At 33.7% G+C, this 19,719-nt stretch overlaps 1 protein-coding gene across 7 annotated transcripts in view; it reads right to left on the reverse strand.

The window, feature by feature from the left end:
* The window catches only part of LOC129762697 (uncharacterized), a 458,495-nt gene that overhangs the window by 82,082 nt on the left and 356,694 nt on the right, over positions 1-19,719 (reverse strand). For all 7 annotated transcript variants that reach the window (XM_055761194.1, XM_055761195.1, XM_055761196.1 and 4 more), the window contains 2 exons: positions 18,249-18,553; positions 221-1,109 (listed from right to left, as the gene is read on the reverse strand). In XM_055761194.1, the coding sequence (XP_055617169.1) occupies positions 221-1,109; positions 18,249-18,553 (1,194 nt within the window). The remainder of the gene's footprint in view (positions 1-220; positions 1,110-18,248; positions 18,554-19,719) is intronic.

The following is a 19,719-nucleotide window of genomic DNA, read 5'->3' on the forward strand; positions in this document are numbered from 1 at the left end:
ATCGCACGTGGCTGCCGAGAACACCACTGGAGCCGATTGGAATCAAAAATGAATGAGTTCTCCCGTGTGGATGTTGCTTTCAGAGAAAACCAAAATTCCAATCATCATTTTCCGTGGGAATTATTGACGAAGCATTGGATTACGATTTCTGCTCTCAATCAAACATTATGTTCGTTTATTCCAGCTCTGCAATACACTTTGTGTTGTTCGAAGGACTTACCCGTTGATTGCGCCCGTCGGCCGGTAAGGCCTTTCTCGTGATGGCGGGACACATTGGCTCCCATGTTGTTGAGCCGGGAATTTATCGTTTCCTGTTGTTCCTCCGCAGGCTTAATCAGACTCACAACATCACTACCATCATCATCATCGTCATCGTCACCAGCGTCACGTTCACAGCACTCGAAGATCTGCTCTTCAAGCAGCAAAATCTCGTCGCAGCTCTGCTCAAGCTCACAAAATTCTAGATTACAATCACTTCCTCCGAAGGCGAAGGACGACGTCGGCGTCGACGGAGAGGAACGCGGTTGCTGCTGGCGGTCCAAAATCAGTTCACTGAAGCTTGTGCATTCAATTGCGTTACTACTGTCCGGTACGGGTCGTTGTTGTCGAGGCTCCACAAGGTGTCCTATCTCAGTTCTATCACTACTGGTCCGGCTGTTGGCACTGCTGGAATCGCCGGATTCGTCGCTATCCACGAACAGCGGAGCAATTTGAGCATGATAATTGCCACTATTATTCGGCACGGAAGCAGCCTCCACCGGTGGTAATAACTTGCGAACCGAAAGTGGTGGACTCTGGCCCTCGACCGGACCAACGGCGGTCGTATTAAGCACCTCGACCACAGCACGTGGCGATGGCGGCGGCGTTAGACGTCCTTCGGGACCGTGAGTGTCACTTTTATCCTCGCCGCTTGCTGCAGCCGCACTGCTGCTGCCACTTTCGATGTCACGCTTTGAGGGCTTCTTCTGGCTCTTGTTCTTCTTGTTCTTGCTGCTGTTGTTGGAGGATTTTTTGCTCTTTTTGCTGGGAGGGTCACCGTTGGTGTTGCTGCCGCTCCTGCTGCTGCTGCTTCTGAGCAAAGCTATGCGTTGGACTAATTTCAGCAGGACCTGTGTGGGTGGGAGAGAGAAGAAAGAGCAGAATTAGAATTTAGAAACTTTGGTTTTGGGAGGCGGTAATTTGACCGCAGGGTGTGATTTTTAATAAGTTACCGACTGCACAAAGATTCAACAATTTGCGTTTAATCTTTCGCGTAATGCCGTGGGAAATTCCTGAGATTAGCGTTCCGCTTAGCATTATGGAGAAAGATTTTGGCTGATGAGTTTTGAATTCGGAGGAATCTGTTTGGAACTTTGATCAAAAGTGAAACCACCAGGGTAAGCAGAAAGGGCTTACCCGAATTTTTGCAGAGTAGCAGAGTAGTAAATACACTACAATATACTGTTTGGGAATCAATCAGACAATTGTCTCCATAAAAAAAGTTCTCCAATGTTTTTACTAGAGTCGAAATAGACTGGCAAGTGGAACATTTTTGTGATACAAGTGAAACGGACATAGATGAGTATTCCAGTGATAATAAAAGAGAAATGATAAATAAAACTAGAATTAACTCTCTTCCACTCACATGTTTAGAAAAATATATATCTTAAAACAACTTCTAATAATATCTTAACTTTTTACACTACGATAATCGTTTTATTTTGAAGCCATATATGTCAGTGATTGAAGGTAAAATCAACAAATGTGGTGTGAATCTGTCCTAATGTATCAAAATCGGCCTTATTTTATATTTTACTAGCTGACCCGGCAAACTTCGTACCGCCCAAAATTTATTTTTCGTTATCACATCTACTTTTTTTTTTACTAAGCGCACGTTCATGGGTCCAATCGCAGAACTGTTTATTGATTGATCTTCAGATCTAACCTTTAGAATTTGTTGAGGCACAGACAATATTGTGAATGGTGCTGACCCACAACCAATAGTTTGTGCAAGCCGTCTGCACAAGCCCCACACACTATCGAGCTATTGTTCATTGCTATCCGCGTTGACGGCATTGAGCTTCGTATTACGAAATGGGGGAGTGGGCATAACAATATGGATTTGCGGAAGAAAAAAATACACTTTTAAAATCAAAATTATGAATGAAAATTATTTTTTCCAAATCAATTTAGTACTCTATGTAAATGAAAATTCTTTTTTGCTTGCGAGTAGTGAAACAATATCATACAAAAATTGTGTCTAAAGATAATGTTATATTATAATGGTAAGTTTTGGTGAGAATATCTGTAAATTCATAGAAAATAATTGAAACTGGGGTCAGACAAACGTATTTATAGTGGGCAAATAACGCAAAGAAAAAAATTTCATACATATTTTAACAAATTAAAACTGTCTTAGACCCGACTAATCTGATAGAGAATAGTTAGCCTCATACAAACTAATATCGTATCTAGATGTCGACACCATTCCGCCGTCAACGCGAATTGAGTAGTTCCAAATGAAATCGACAAATGACAAAACATGAGTAATTTTGATTCCAATGAAAGTGTGTATTCCGTTTGGGTTAGAGGAAATATGAGTTTTCCACAGCAATTGGGAATTTTTTGACTTTGACTTTTGAAAAGGGCGTATCGATTTGAGTAAGAGAAATCTTTGATAATTTATATCTCAAAAACTATGAGTCGTACCGAAATAGTGTCTTAGAAAGAGTTATAGAGTATTGATGGTTGAATATGAAAAAAATATACACTGAGAAAAATAATTAGTACTCTTTTTTTATTTACAAAATAAAAATTCAATTTGCAATATCCAAAATACATATTTTTTAATTTTTTATTTTTATTTATTCATACAAAATAGAAGACATGCAGAAAATTTAAAAAATGGGCCCAAGATGGTAAAACTATTTTTGACGAACTTTGAGGAACATCGAATTTTTAGGAATGTTCGAAACATCGAAATTTTGTATGTTAACAATCATTTTTAGCCACAAATTATGACTCCTGATGTGATTTAATATAAAAAAGGTTATTATCAATCTCCTTCTAAAGGTAGCCATTCTCTAAATATTTAAAAAAATATTTCTAATTTATTGTCTTTTTTATAGTAAATAATCCCTTTTGATATGTTTGTCGTGTTATACCGTCATGTTCATGAAATTTTATAAATTTGCATATAATTTCCAACAACTTTTCCAAATACATCATCATGGTTCATTTTTTGACTCAAGCGTAACTTTTGAAAAGGGCGTATCGATTTGAGTAAGGGAAATCTTTGATAATTTATATCTCAAAAAATATGAGTCGTACCGAAATAGTGTGTTAGAAAGAGTTATAGAGTATTGTGGGCTTAATTTGAAAAAAAAAAATACACTGAGAAGAAAAATTAGTACTCTTTTTTTTATTTACAAAATAAAATTTTAATTTGCGATATCAAAAAATATGTATTTTTTCATATTTTTTTAAATTTTTTCATATACAATAGAAGTTATGTAGAAAATTTAAAAAATGGGCCCAAGATGGTACAACTATTTTTGACGAAATTTGTGGAACATCGAATTTTTAGGAATTTTCGAAACTTCGAATTTTTGTATGTTAGCAATCATTCTTAGCCACAAATTATGTATTCTGATGTGATTTAAAACAAAAAAGGTTATTATCAATCTCCTACTAAATGCAACCATTCTCTAAAAACTAAAAAAAATATTTCTAATTTATAATCTTTTTTTATAGTAAATAATCTCTTTTAATATGTTTGTCATGTTATACCGTCATGTTCATGAAATTTTATGAATTTTCTCATAATTTCCAACAATTTTTGACGTAGGATTACGTCTTTCGGGAACATATTGGGGTACAAATTGAAAAAACGAATATCGATCGCATCGTGAAAAATGTCCAATTTCAAACGCTTATTGCTCAGTCATTTAATGACGGATTGATGAGATTTTTACATCAAAACATTGCGGCACTCTATAACAATTTTTCACCTTGAATAAAATAATTGATATCATGTAATTAACTATCGAACAATTGAAAAATCTCAACCCCTATCCAAACGGTACTGATTGGTCGAAATTGACGTCATTTCTTTTTCGCCTGCTTCGCTTCATTCGTTCCCCGATAAGTCAAATATTTGCATGGCGAGCGAGTGATATAAAAGGACGGTAGCATTTTTGGATTTCTAGAGACGAATGAACTCTCAGAGTTTAAAGTCTCTCTAATTCAATACCTTCCTTCCTTGGATTTCTCATTCTCGTTCAACGCTCAGATCGGCAAACATCTGGGCTTCTAGTGTGCAGTGTGCAGCAACCAACGATGGATGCCATGCGGCAAAGGGAGCAAAGAAGAGGAAGCAGCGGAGAACATCGAATTAAATCTAGTGTGCATTGCTGGTGCGCTCCTCTTCACATCAACAATTGGATGCGGCAAAGGAGTCAGATGAGCGAAGTGCATTGCATCGCATCGTATCACACCCGCTATCTCGTCGTGGTGGTGCCAATCAAACCCTCGCAAATCGACGCACAGAAGCCGATGGCGCCAAAGTCAAGGAAAGCATCAGCGAATCCGTAAAAGCTACCGCTCCCAAAACTAAACTGCTACATCCGACTGAAACGCAGCATATTCCGTACAACCCATTAAACCATTCCAGTCCTTCTCAGGACTATCAATTTGTTTTGAAACAAAAGAGTTTATTTTACTGTTTTCCACTTACCACAAAAACTATATAAAACCGATCAAAAATACTGTTTATTTTTACATTTTCTACTAACAACTAACATGGAACGTATCACGTCAAAAACATACGTTTCATCAACCACCTTTTACTGGATTTGACAAAAGAAGCGAAGGGCATATGCATGCATGTATATAATGGAACGCGCTCCAGTCATACACAGCCCATTAGGGACGAATGACCTTTGGGTTAAAGTCCCTTCAAAAACAAGAACGAACGATACACAGCCCGTGTCAGACAAATGCATGAAGGAATTCTATAAAATAAAAATAATATTTTTGCGGTGCCTTTGCGCCAACTACACGGGTGAGTAGCACCATAGTAGCAAAAAATTTCGAAGTTCGTGACATCTGGTAGCAATATTTTTCTTCTTTTGAATTATAGAGACTTTAAACTTTACGTTCATTCGTTTCTAGCACTGAGAAGGGCCCTTGCGAAGAAAACTAGTTTATACTCTTTCTCGACCTACCTTTAGAAAGACATTTTCATTGTCGCTCAGCACTCCTCAGCAAACGAGTCTGCTTTCGGCGGCACCAAGCGACGCCATGAGCAATATTCATTTAGGGAGGCTGATTAATCTCCCATCGAACTAGCAGGCCCGAAGGCAGTTTTGAATTGATAAAATTTAAATGTTTTTATTTTTTTGACGCAGGATTACGTCTTTCCGGAACATGTTGGGGTATAAATTGAAAATTGAAAATCGAGCACATCGTGAAAATTGTCCAATTTCAAACGCATATTGCTCAGTCATTTCATGATGGATTGATGAAATTTTTGCGTCAATCGATTTCGCCACTCCAAAACAATAAAACATTGTTGATAATAATATATGTCATAAAACTAACTATCGAACTATTGAAAAATTTCAACCCCTATCCTAACGAAAATAACCACATCTGATTGGTCGAAATTTATGACACGTGTGGTGGGTCGCTAACAGAGACATCAAAACCAAGCTGCCTGGAGGAAATCGGCTTTGCAAATACATGATAGTAGGCGGAGCTTTTGCTCCCACCGAACTGTTGCTTCGTGGAATTGCATATCAATGACTGATCGTGTATTGTGAAAAATTTATCACAAGTGTAAGTGTAAAATATTTGGTAGAAGTTGTGTTGAAAATTACTTGATATATGAAACGATTTATTTCAATTTTCATAAATAAAAACCAAAGTGTGTTCCCGCTCGAGAACGGGTCGTTTGGTCACCAAATCATTATCAAAGAGTTTAACGATGTAATTCTTCAAACATATCCAAAATCAACAGATAGCCTAATGGAATCCTACGTCAACTATGCGGTCGTGTCTCGGACACAACCCTCCTGTGACTTTTTTGATTGATTGAAGTTTGTATTAAGATAAAAAAGATTTTTTAGTTTCGCTACGTTTTGTATTAACCCACATGTCTTCGAATGTTTCGTAACGTAACTCCTAAACATATGTCTTTACCATAACGATGTATTTGAAAAAGTTGTTGGAAATTATAAACGAGTTCATAAAATCCCATGAACATGATGGTATAACACGACAAACATATTTAAAGGGCCTATTTACTATTAAAAAGACAATAAATTACAAATATTTTTTTAAATATCTCGAGAATGGCTACATTTAGAAGGAGATTGATAATAACTTTTTTTGTTTTAAATAACATCAGGATTCATAATTTGTGATTAAAAATGACTGCTAACATATAAAAACTCGAAGTTTCGAAAATTCCTAAAAATTCCACAAAGTTCGTCAAAAATAGTTTTACCATTTTGGGCCCATTTTTTAAATTTTCTACATGACTTCTTTTTTATATAAAAAAATTGAAAAAAATATGAAAAAAATACATATTTTTTGTTATCGCAAATTAAAATTTTATTTTGTAAATAAAAAAAAGAGTACTAATTTTTCTTCTTAGTGTATATTTTTTTCAAATAAAGCCCACAATACTCTATAACTCTTTCTAAGACACTATTTCGGTACGATTCATATTTTTTAAGATATAAATTATCAAAGATTTCTCTTACTCAAATCGATACGCCCTTTTCAAAAGTTACGCTTGAGTCAAAAAATGAACCATGATGATGTATTTGGAAAAGTTGTTGGAAATTATAAGCAAATTCATAAAATTTCATGAACATGACGGTACAACACGACAAACATATTAAAAAGGATTATTTACTATAAAAAAGACAATAAATTAGAAATATTTTTTTAAATATTTCGAAAATGGCTACATTTAGAAGGAGATTGATAACAACCTTTTTTGTTTGAAATCACATCAGGATTCATAATTTGTGGCAAAAAATTATTGTTAACATACAAAAATTCAAAGTTTCGAACATTCCTAAAAACTCGGTGTTCCACAAAGTCAAAAATAGTTTTACCATCTTGGGCCCATTTTTTTAAATTTTCTGCATGACTTCTATTTTGTATGAAAAAACAAAATTAAAAAATATGTATTTTGAATATTGCAAATTGAATTTTTATTTTGTAAATAAAAAAAAAGAGTACTAAATTTTTTCTCAGTGTACTTTTTTTCATATTCAACCATCAATAGTCTATAACTCTTGTAAGATTTTTGATTTTAAATTTTTATTTATCTATTTATTTGTGCTGACTATTTGAATTGTCATTTTCTTTAGATATTTTAAATTCTCGAATGTTAGATGTTTTGGATTATAATGTGAGGGCTTTGGATTATAAGACTTTTTTGTTGTTGTTAATTTTTATATTTTTGAGTTTAGATTTTTACGATTTTCATTTTTAGATTTTGGATTTATCGATTTTAGATTTTCGATCTTTAAAGTTTTTCAATTTTGTATTCAAAAATTTCAAATTTTTTTCATTTCAAAATTCCATTCGTGATGTTATAGGCTTTTCGATTTTTAACGCTTCATGACATACTCATGAAAAGCTCACGATGCATGAATTACCGATGGATTGCTGGTTTTCGATTCGTAAATTTTAGTGAACTAAAACTCATGAACCAAGTTTCGTTCTAAATCTTCCGATTTTAGATTTTTTTTAAATTGAATTTTTGGATTTTAGATTTAAGATTATTAGTTTTCAGATTTTTTGGGATTTTTGAATTTTAGATTACAGATTTTTTAGAAATTTTGAATTTAAGAATTTCGTTTATTGGATTATTGGATTCAAAATATTTGAATCATTGGGTTTATTCTTCCTTTTCTTTTTTGGTTTAAGAGGCTATAAACTTTGCAGTCATACGCTTCTCCCCGCAGAGTTTTGATTCTTCTGATTATTTCATATTTTATTTCAACTCCAGATTTTTGGGTCATTGAATTTTAAGAGTTCAGATTATTGGATTCAGCATTTTAAGAATTGAGATCCAATAATCTGAACTCTTAAAATTCAATGATCCAAAAATCTGGAGTTGAAATAAAATATGAAATAATCGAAAGAATTAAAACTCTGCGGGGAGAAGCATATGACTGCAAAGTTTATAGCCTCTTAAACCAAAAAGGAAAGGGAAGAAAAAACTCAAAGATTCAAATATTTGTAGTTGTTTGTAGATTATAGTTTTTTTTTCAATTTTAGATATTTTAATTTTAGAGTTTGAATCTTGGAACTGTTGAATTTTAGATTTGAAGTAAATTTTGAATTTTGGAGTTCAGATTTCAGATAATTAGATACGAATATTTCAAATTTTTCTGATTTTTCGATTCTAGATTCTCATTATTGGTTTTAAATTAAAAAATCTCAGATTTTTTGAATTTTACATAATTGAATTTTAGTTTTTTCTGGTATTTGGTTTTAAGACTCATTGATTTTTAAATTTGTGGAAATCAGGAATTTTAAATTTTGTTTAATTTTAGACATTTTGATTTTAGATTTTACAATGGCTTTAAATTTCTGAACTCCAGGCGATTCAATTTTGGATCCTAAAAATTATTTATTCTTTTACAACTTAAGGTTTTTACATTTTACATTCTGGAATTAAAGCAATTGAATTGTTATTTTTAAAATTTTTGGATTTTTATGATGTTTGATTTTATTTTTATTTTTCAAATTTCGAATTTTAGATTATACATTTCTCTTTTAGATTTTTGAATCTAATTTTTCAAATCAGATCGATTTTTTTTTGTTTTTAGATATTTAGGTAATAGATTTAATTTTATTTTCTAATTTAAGATTACTATATTTCTGAATTTCTTCTTCTTCTTCTTCAATGGCACTAACGTTCCTAGAGGAACTTCGCCATCTCAACGTAGTATTACTTGCGTCATTTTTATTAGTACTTAGTTGAGATTTCTATGCCAAATAACACGCCTTGAATGCATTCTGAGTGGCAAGCTCTAGAATACGCGTGATCACAGTGCAAGTCGGAGGAAATTTCTTTGGCGAAAAATTCCCCCGACCAGAACGGGAATCGAACCCGAACACCCGGCATGTTAGTTATGACGCTAACCACTCGGCCAAGGGAGCACCATTTCTGAATTTAATATTTTTGATTTTTAGCCTTTTTGGATAGCTTGAATTTTTGATGTCATTATTTATTATTTTTGAAATTTTATTGATATTTTATTCGATTTCAGATTTTCAAATTTTAAATTTATTTGTTTTTAGATATCTAGATTATATATTCTATTTTTTCTAATTTATGGTTATTAGATTTTAAATTGACGATGCTTGATTTTCAACTGGATTGCTAGTTTACAGCTTTTAGATGTTTAAATTTAAAATTTTTAGATTTCAGATGATAAAGTTTTGAAATTTTACGTTTTTATGTTCTAATATTCCCGCATTTTTGGATCGCGAATTTTAATTTTTTAATTCTCATGTTTTTTGAATTTATTTTTTTTTATTTCAAATTTTTAAATTTAGATATATAGATTTTAGATCTCAAAATTATTATATTTTCTGAGTCGGTTTTTTTGGTTCCAACAAAATTTCTAAAAACAAAAAAAATCTCGACTTAGAAATTGAATAAAAAATCCCAAGGAAAACCTATAATCCAAAATTCATAAATTTGTAATCAAAATGAAATGAAATCATTATGAAATATAAATTGCTAATTTTCAAATTTTTGAATTTTTATGATCTTTGATTTTATTTTTATTTTTCAAATTTTCGAATTTTGGATTATACATTTCTTTTTTAGATTTTTGAATCTAATTTTTGATATCATATTTTCTAAGTCGAGATTTTTTCTGTTTTTTAGATATTTAGGTAATATGTTGATTTTAATTTCTAATTCAAGGTTACTATATTTCTGAATTTACGATTCTTGATTTTTGGCCTTGTTGGATAGCTTGAATTTTTGATGTCATGATTTATTATTTTTGAAATTTTATTGATATTTTTTTCGATTTCAGATTTTCAAATTTGAAACTTATTTGTTTTTAGATATCTAGATTATATATTCTATTTTTTTTATAATTTATGGTTATTAGATTTTAAAATTGACGATTCTTGATTTTTAACTTTTTTTGGATTGCTAGTTTACAGTTTTTAGATGTTTAAATTTAAAATTTTTAGATTTCAGATATAAGAGTTTTGAAATTTTAGGTTTTTACGTTCTAATATTACCGCATTTTTGGATTGCGAATTTTAATTATTTTTTTGGATTCTTATGTTTTTTGAGTTTTATTATTTTTATTTCAGATTTTCAATTTTAGATCTCAAAATTTTTGGATTTTGATTTATAGATTTTTCTTGAGATTTATGAATCATTTTTTTTATTTAAAGATTTTTGAGTCGTGTTTTTTTTTGGTTCTAGCTAAATATCTAAAAACAAAAAAAACTCGACTTAGAAAATCTTTATAAAAAAAATTTAATAAAAAATCTCAAGGAAAATTAATAATCCAAAATTCATAAATTTGAAATCGTTATGAAATAGAAAATCTAAAAAAAACTTAATTTGAAAATCTGAAATGAAAATAAAATAAAATCACTAAACATAATAGATTTTATTTTATTTTTTAATTTAAGGTAATTTTATTTTTGATTAAGAATCCTTTACCTTTAGCTTTTTTTTTAAATTGCTAGTTTACAGTTTTTATGTCTTTTAATTTTTAGATTTTGATTTAGAATTTAGATTTCAGATTTAAGAATTTTCGAAATTTTAGGGTATTTTTTAAATTTTAAATTCTGGAATTTCCAAATATTATTTTGTTTTATTTTCAAATATTTGTATTAAAGGTTTCAATTCAATTAATTTTCGATTATGAGATTTTTGGAATTCGGATGCTTGATTTTCGACTTTACTGGATTTCAGATTAAAGAATCGTAAAAATTTTAAAGGTTTTGAATTTTAGGATTTTTTCTTTCATTCTAGATTTTAAATTTCCGGCATTTGAATTACATATTTCAGCCATCCCATGCTGAACCGATCTAGTGGTTCTCAATTTCTCGTAAAAAATAGTAGTATTGTTCCTTATCGCAAAATATTAGACCTGTATTTATTTATTTATTCATTAGGGGTGCCCATTTGCATTTCGGGGTGGTCAAAAAAAATATTTTTTCTCCTTTTTTTCAAAATTACATTTTTTTGAATTCATAGCTATTAAACTAGTGGAACTATTTTATCCATTTTTTTTTTAAATTTTTTATCTTTAAAATTGAAACGAGCTCATTAAACACACTTCAATTGATCCTTTTCTTCTTTAAGGCTTGTGAGTAGCATTCGTTTTGAAGGTTTTCAGGATCTTCTTAGTATAATATTATACATTCCGAAGTTTCTTTTCAATATAGGCCATATTTCTTGACATTGTGAATTATTTGACCCGGTCGTGGTAGGTTTAGTGTTAAATGCAATTTTAATAATAAATAAACATCAAAAGAATAAAAAAATGGAAAATATTTACTAAACTTGTACTAAAGTGTACTACAATGTTCAGAAATAACCATTTTAAAATATTTTGTTCTCTTTTCAACAAAATAAAATGGAAATTAAATAAAATTTATCAAGCATCTTTTTAGTTCTTATGCTGTGTAATAAACAACGCCCCATAAAACGGAAGCAATGAAATAATTGTCTCAAGAATTTTATGAGGCAATTATTTGAGATTCTTATAAAATACAGGTTCTCATTTTGCCGGAAACGATCTTCAATCTGGATTTCTTGAACATGACCGAACAATCACTGTAACGGGAGGAAGGATATCAAGGACAAGGAGGCGATACAACCTTCACTTAAGCGCCAGGCAAGTTATTACACTTGCCGTGAAGGAGCGAGATTTGTCTCTTCAGTTTCCCGTGCCCGACCGTGAGACCTCAGGGCGAGTTCCTGCCAACGATCTTCAACCCACACTTGAATTGTCTTGGCGCTCACCAAGGAATAGAATTCAATCAATTGGTATTCAACAACATCCAGGATGGAAAGGTTTCCTTTGAAGGTTTGCCTTCCCAGAGCCTATGCTACCTCGAACCCGAAAACCGAACAATTGAAGGGCCTCAAAACAGCCGAAATTCAATAAACATAAATTATAACGTGAAATACCGTATATATACAATTGTTTTCTATTAAATTTAAATTATCCCTAATCACAAATTTTGCCTTAACTCTAGTACTTGCAAGTTTTTTTTTTCTGTGGCTCCCTCGGTGGTCGAGAACAAGTGCACTTGCTGCTACGCTGAGTGGTGTCTTCACTAGATGGTAACGCACGTAATGGTGTATGCGCTTTCTCCGGATTGTTGTGTGACTTTTTCCGGGCTTATCGTGCGCGACACACGGCCTTCCCGGATGCCAAAGGTCGAACCGGCCAAAGTATTGGGATTTCAACACTCCCAGATTGGCACCTTCGCTTGAAGGAATTTCATCTTCAAGCGAAAACTCAATTAGGCCTAATTGTAAATTCATACTTTTTGTATAGTTACCTTAACTAATACACCACTCAAAATAAAATCTTTCTCTATAATTTTCTCGACTTTCACTGTGATTCTTTTGATTTATCTAGATCTAAATTCAAATTCAAATTTCAATAATTAATCCCTTTATACTTGCACAATTTCTATCACCTTATAACCACTTTCTTTGTGTATGAACTCCTATTGTTTCCTACTAACTCAAAACGTAGATCCGTTCTCTAAGCCGTTTAAACTGAAAGAGACCTTTCAATCCTTTTCAAACCCCATATTGACCCATGGCGATCGACCCGAGAATCCCTTTCGTCAGCGATCACACAGACAACCGCATGTGGATTTAAATCGCTGACAAAACCCTTCTGGCGTCTTTCGGTAAAACAGGATAGAGACCGCGATCTAGTACCTCGTAAAAGTTGTATCGAAGTTATAGCGTTAGTCTCAGCCGTATGGCACCCGCCATGTTTTTGATGCCAACATCTCACACGTCAGAAGTATTTGTTTTCTTCAAAACAGCGATCCGCGTTGACGGCATTGTGTTTCGTTTACTAGTTTAGGGGAACGTCAACGAATAGCTGATTTTCAGTCGGAATGAACGTTTTCAAAATTAAAATTATGAATGAAAATTAGCTTTTCCATATCAAATTAGTATTCTTTTTGAATTAAAAACATTTTTGTTTGCAGGTAGTGAAAAAGTCTCATACGAAAATTGTTTATGAAGACAATTTTATATTATAATGAAAAAAATCAGCAACAATTTTGGAATTGTATAGCCATATGGTTGAATGAAAGTCAGAAATACGTGTTTCAAGTGATTAAATAACATGATGTGTAAATTTTCATTCAAATTTTAAAATTTAAAAACCGGCTTCGCATCTTCTAATCTGATAGAGATTACACTAACAAGTTTGGGACACAAATTATGGCCCTAATTTGAAGTCGTCACCAGACGTCGACACCATCGCGAATTACCAACTTACCACCATCTGACCTAAGACAAGACCAGACAACTGGCTTCTTACTCTTCTTCGTCGTCCAAAAACGAAGCCATGACATGAAGATGCCAGAGCTGCCAAATATTATAAAATATCGGATTTTTCAAATTTCTATTTTAATGAATCGTAACATTTGGTTGGTGCGAATTCAATGATTATTGCATATTTTCAAATAGACAATCTCAAAAATATGCTTTAAAAGGATAAAATAAGTCTTTTAAATACCCATATCTATAATATAATCGTTTCCAAAACAAATTTGGGATTTTTTTTTAGCAAATAAATCTAATCTGACAACCGTTACAGCGTTATGCAGATTCTCATTGTCTGAACCAAAACATTCTATCTTATTATATGAGCAGGAATACAACCAAAACAACGTTAGGAAGCCATTTTATTCATACAAAACGTAATTCAAAAATAAAAATGAAGTGTAAAGCCTTAAATTGTGAGCGAAGGACGGATACTCATCCTGAGTATAAATTTTATCGGTTCCCTCAAGACAAAAATATTCGGAAAGAATGGATTCGATTTTGCGTGAACAGTGAATTAGAAGTTCCATTCTTTGAAATCAAATCAAGCACAAGAATATGTAGCGTAAGTATTAAAAACTAATTCTAAAACATATCCTAATACTAGTATATATACAGGCTCATTTTGTTGATGGGAAATACAATGAAAATGGAGTTACGAAAATTCCGACCTTAGCTGCATCCGCGAATGAGGAATGGGAAGAGATACAAAGTATTGAGAACAATTATGATTTGGTTGACGTATATGAAGGAGATAAACAACTACAGGAAGAAATATTTCGTTTGAAACATCAAATTTCCAAGCTGAAAAGGTAGTGTGTCAAAAAATATGTTATTTTCTAATATTTTATATTGATGTAACCGTTAATAGAATTGTAAAACAATGGAAGAAAAAATGCGGATATCTGACCTCGAGAATTCGTGGAAAACAACCCTTGAAGAAGCTTTTCAGAGAAGATCAAATTAAGCTATTAACAGGAGAGGTTAAAAAAGTGAAACGTTGGTCCAATGAAACGATTACGGAAAATTTACAAATTCGGTTTGCATGTCAAGGTGGATACGACAAGCTTATTCAAAAAGGCTTCCCGTTCCCATCCACGAGGACTTTACTACGCCAAATTGAAGGAGTTCGTTTCAGTCCTGGTATGTAATTATAATCATATGTCTCATCGCATGTTAATATATGAAATGATATTTTGTAGGTATTCTTGAAGATATATTCGAGCTGCTACAACATAAAGTCTCCACAATGTCGGTTGAAGAAAAGGACTGCGGATTGGTTCTAGACGAAATGAGCATAGACGAGGCAAATGAGTTTTGCCAAAATACGAAGCAGTTTGTTGGAACAACAACGCTTCCTATGTCCCAAACTTTAGCCTGTAAAGCTTTGGTATTCATGCTAGTTGGAATCGCAGCGCGCTGGAAACAGGTGGTTGCTTTCGAGTACACCGGCAACTCTATACAAAAAGAGTTTTTGAAGAATGCTGTATTGTCTGCAGTTTCAAGAGCAGAGGGAATCAGTTTGCGTGTCCATTTTATAACAACAGATTCCGGGTCCGAAAACCAGCGCATGTGGAAGGATTTGGGGATCGATATTCGTCGCAAAAATGAGACATTAAATGCTGCGATACCTCATCCAAACGCTGAGAACAGAATGCTAGAGATCATACCCAATCCCGTACACGTATTTAAAAATACAGTACATGGCTGGTTGAACAATGTCTACCTGAAAGTTCCGGATTGGTATGTTCGTGAAAAAAAGCTAACATCCAATATTGTTCATCGAGACCATTTAACCACAATCGTGAACTCCGAAATAAACAACACGTTGCGGCTTTGTCACAGACTAACGGCCTCGGATGTGTGCTTTGACAACAGAACATCTTCAATAGATAAAATGAAAGTATGCAACGCAACAAAATATTGCAACAGGACGGTGGCTGCAGCATTGAAGTTTCATGCGGAAATACGAGAATTACCGGAGCTTCTTACTACCGCATGCTTCATAGAAGACTTTGCTCGATGGTTCGAGCTTATCAATAATAGGGCAGAAGAAAAAGTATTTTGTTTGAATGATCCTATGAAATATGACGAGGATATCGCTCATCTGAAGACCATGGTGCGGTTAATGTATGATCTCCAAGTAGGACACGGACATTGGAAACCATGGCAAACAAGTGTAATCGTTTGCACGAATGCAATTGTGAGGTTGACAGATCGGCTTTTGCATGAAGGACACCCACAAATATTTACATCGCGGTTCGTCCAAGATTGTCTGGAGAGTCTTTTCTCATTGATTCGTGCAAAGCAACGACGCCCAACTCCATTGCAATTCAGCAATAACTTGAAAATTGTGACTCTTTCGCAATACATGACCGTAGTACCGAATGCTTCGTATACAGCCGATACACAACAACATCTTATTGGATTGATAGATTTGCTATCAAAGCGGCGTGAAGAATGTTCAGCCCAGAAATTGATGGACAATGAAGCAGCATCGACATCATATCGAATTTCAGCTTCATCTAATTCTAGTGATAATGTGGATGATATGAATATTGAATTCGACTATGAGTACACCGTCGATGAAGCGAAAACTTTTCTCGACAGAACAGAACAAAATTCGTTGTTCTATATAGCTGGTTTCATCATCAAAAAAATTATTCAGCGGGAAAGAACATGTCAGCAGTGTAACAAGAGATTGGTAGTCAGCAAAACACAACCTAGATTGTATCAACCGTCTCTTTTTTCATATTTGCGAGCTACAGCTTCTAACTCTCCCATCTGCATAGTGAATGATGAGACTTTTAATTTCTTCTTAGCAATGGAAATTCTATTCCGAAATATGAAATCGCATTTGGAACCTAACGAAGCTGATTTGCCGAAGAAAATGGCAGGAGAAATGTATGTTTTGCCATCCACTTTATTCCATTGTGAAAAAACAAGGAATGACATTATAAAAAAATTTATATCTTTTCGTTTAAAAAGCGGAGAAAACAAAAAAACAAGGAAACGAAAATTTGATAGCAGGAGCATGGCATGGTAGAAATAAAATATATTAGTATCAGAAACCAAATAGATTATTATTAAACTAAACTTATGTCCATTTCCATTTTAGTGTTGTCCGAAAACTCATTTTTTCCACTTTTTCCCAAAAATGACTTTTTCAAAAAATCATAACTTTTGAACCTCTGAACCGATTCAGATGATCAATAAATCTAATTGAAGCCAATGAGGTAGATTTTTAATAGAAAAAATATTGAAAAAAGTATTGAACTTGGAAAGAGGGTTCTAGAGAGGTGTTTTTTTCGTTTTAGAGTCATTATTTTGTAAATTTAACATGTTTTAAGTCTTCGTTCAATATTCTTATGTGACTAGACTAGACCTATGCGACTAGAATCCTATCTTTCCGGTAAGTGTGATATTTTTTCAAAAAAGATTGGCTTATTGGCTTCAATTTAATATGTCGATCATCTCAATCAGTTCAGTAGTTCAAATGTAATAAATTTTTGCAAAAAATTATTTTTGGATAAGAGTGGAAAAATGATTTTACGGACGACCGGTTAACTTTGAAAAGTCACTCAAAAACACAAAAAAGCCTATCTGATATCGAGATATGTTATGTAATAAATCCTCAGCTTTCAAGAAAAAACATAAAATATAAAAACATAAAAACAAAAAACATAAAAATAACAAAAAACAACTACAATCAATAGTTACGAAAACAAAATTCGATTTCTTGGCAAGCCTAATATTTTTCCAAAAAAGATTAATTGGCTTCAATTTGATATATCGATCATCTAAATCGGTTCAGTGATTCAAAAGTTATGAATTTTTAAAAAAGGCACTTTTAGGAAAAAGTTGAAAAAAATGATTTTTCGGACCACCCTAAAATAAGAAAAGGTCACCCTAACGAAAAAATAAAAAATACGGGTCTAATATTTTGCAATAAAGAAAGAAACTACCACTTTTCATGAAAATCTGAGGAGCACTATATCGGTTTGACATGAAATGGATGTATATATATATATATATATATATATATATATATATATATATATATATATATATATATATATATATATATATATATATATATATATATATATATAAATTTTTCAATTCAATCAAAATATAGTAACAAAATAATTAGGTAAAACGTGTATACAATTCCTTCACATTTCCTCTAAACTAAGTATCGTAATATCAATTAAATTCATTTTTTTTCTAAATTCAATACAAACCCAACGTAATTTATTTTTATTGGCAACACTGGAAAAATCGACTTTGTTTACAAAATTTATCGAAATCGACCAATCAGAAATCAGAACGACTGACAGAAATTTGGTCCGTATCTGACAGAAATTTGGTCCGTAAAAGACCCCCTATTGTCTGATCTTATCTTAGCATCTGACATATCGTGATGTCGATGATGAACTTTTACAGCAGAGGGATAGTGAGATATGCGATGACGGTAGATAGAGTGAGATAGCGATAATCGTGCCATACACCTGGTTAGTCTACAGTTAATTTTTTTTTAACCGTATGGTAAATGTGTAACATCGTTACATCACCCATGGGAAGTTCGAATGTTCGAATAAAGCACCGAAAACAAACAAACTGTAATTTCGCGGTCACGCGTCGCGCGGGCAATGGTAACCCTTGAAACACTCACCTGATCGGTCGCGGCGACCGTTCCGGCAAGGAATGAGGACGAAGACGACGAGCGAGTGGTTGTTCCTCCGCGGCGCGTCTTCGCCTTGGCGCTGGATTTGTCGTCGTAACCGCAGGTGGTAGGGTTTCTTTTGCCTCCGCTGTCACTTTTGTTGCGCTCAGTGTCGTTGCTGTTGTTGTCGTCGTTGTCGTCGTCGTCGCCGTAGATTACAGCGGAGGTGGTATCGATTGCACTATCGGGGCTGCAGTTCGTAACCGCCGCCAATGAGGAGCGCTGGCAATTACGATTGCCACCGGTTTGATCACCTGGAAAGAATCGGAGGAGATGCGAAATTAATGCACGTGTGAGATTAGCAGGTGTAATCGTCGATGACAACTATGAATCGGTCGCGCTAATACAAGTGATTATGCAAGGGTGAACCGGTCTTCCCATCCGTAAACAAATTGTGGCTAAAATTAACACATGGCACGCGTTGGCGTTTGGAAGAATTTTCGAATCAATTTGATGGAGCTCACTCCGATGCTGCTGCTGTTGTTGCTGTCCCGCCTCGTGAGAATCACTAAATTGCACGACAGGTGCCGTCGCGATGTCGCGATGTGGCAATCATTTTGAGGGAATTAACTGCTGGAAATTGGAACCGCGTGCATACGTTTGTGTGTGCGGTTTTGAGCGATGGTGCAGTCGCGAAAAGTGCTTCGTAGCGCTGCAATTTGAAACCGAACACAACATCGTTGTGTCACAATTTACGGTCACCACGAAAGCTGGTTGTCTGGCACAAATTCAGCGAAACACGGCTGTCGATATCCGATATTCGGATATCCAGCCGTTTGCCGTCACTAATTCCATCCGATATACGTCTCGAACACCGTGAATTGTGTTCCGTTATTCCGAGTAATCATTCGTGGCGCGGGAGAGCCCTTATTGTCCTATCGATACTATCGATTGGACATAGAATTGATGCCTAATCCGGGGGTATGACAGTTGAAACAATGTGAACGCTGAATTTTCCACCTGACTGACTTATTTTGTCGAAGCTAATCGCTCCATATAACACTATAATGATATGATCATAAATGAATAAATTGTTTTGTGTTCGTTGTCGGAATATTCCTGTATAAATTTTAGGATTAATCTCCCGTTGTATTCCTTCAATAGTGAGATACATCCAACTATGAGAGAGTAAACATTGTTTTCTCCGAATGAACCTTCATCCTTGCAATTCCATTTGAATCGATGGTTGATCCGCGCGGATTTGATTTTCGAATTCACTTTTCTCCTTTGAGGATAATATCGCTCCCCTTTCCGGCAAGTGAAGGAGATGTGTTTGAAACGCCCCTACCGGGCAATTTGACCCGCTTGAATTTCTCGGGAACCAGCAAGAATATAACTGCAATTGTTATGAGCAATCCTGAAGGCTAATGATAGTATCCTACTACGCAAGTTTGACATTTGTAACGTTCTTTAAAAAAAA

Source organism: Toxorhynchites rutilus, chromosome 1 (assembly GCF_029784135.1).
Source record: "Toxorhynchites rutilus septentrionalis strain SRP chromosome 1, ASM2978413v1, whole genome shotgun sequence".
NCBI lineage: Eukaryota > Metazoa > Arthropoda > Insecta > Diptera > Culicidae > Toxorhynchites > Toxorhynchites rutilus.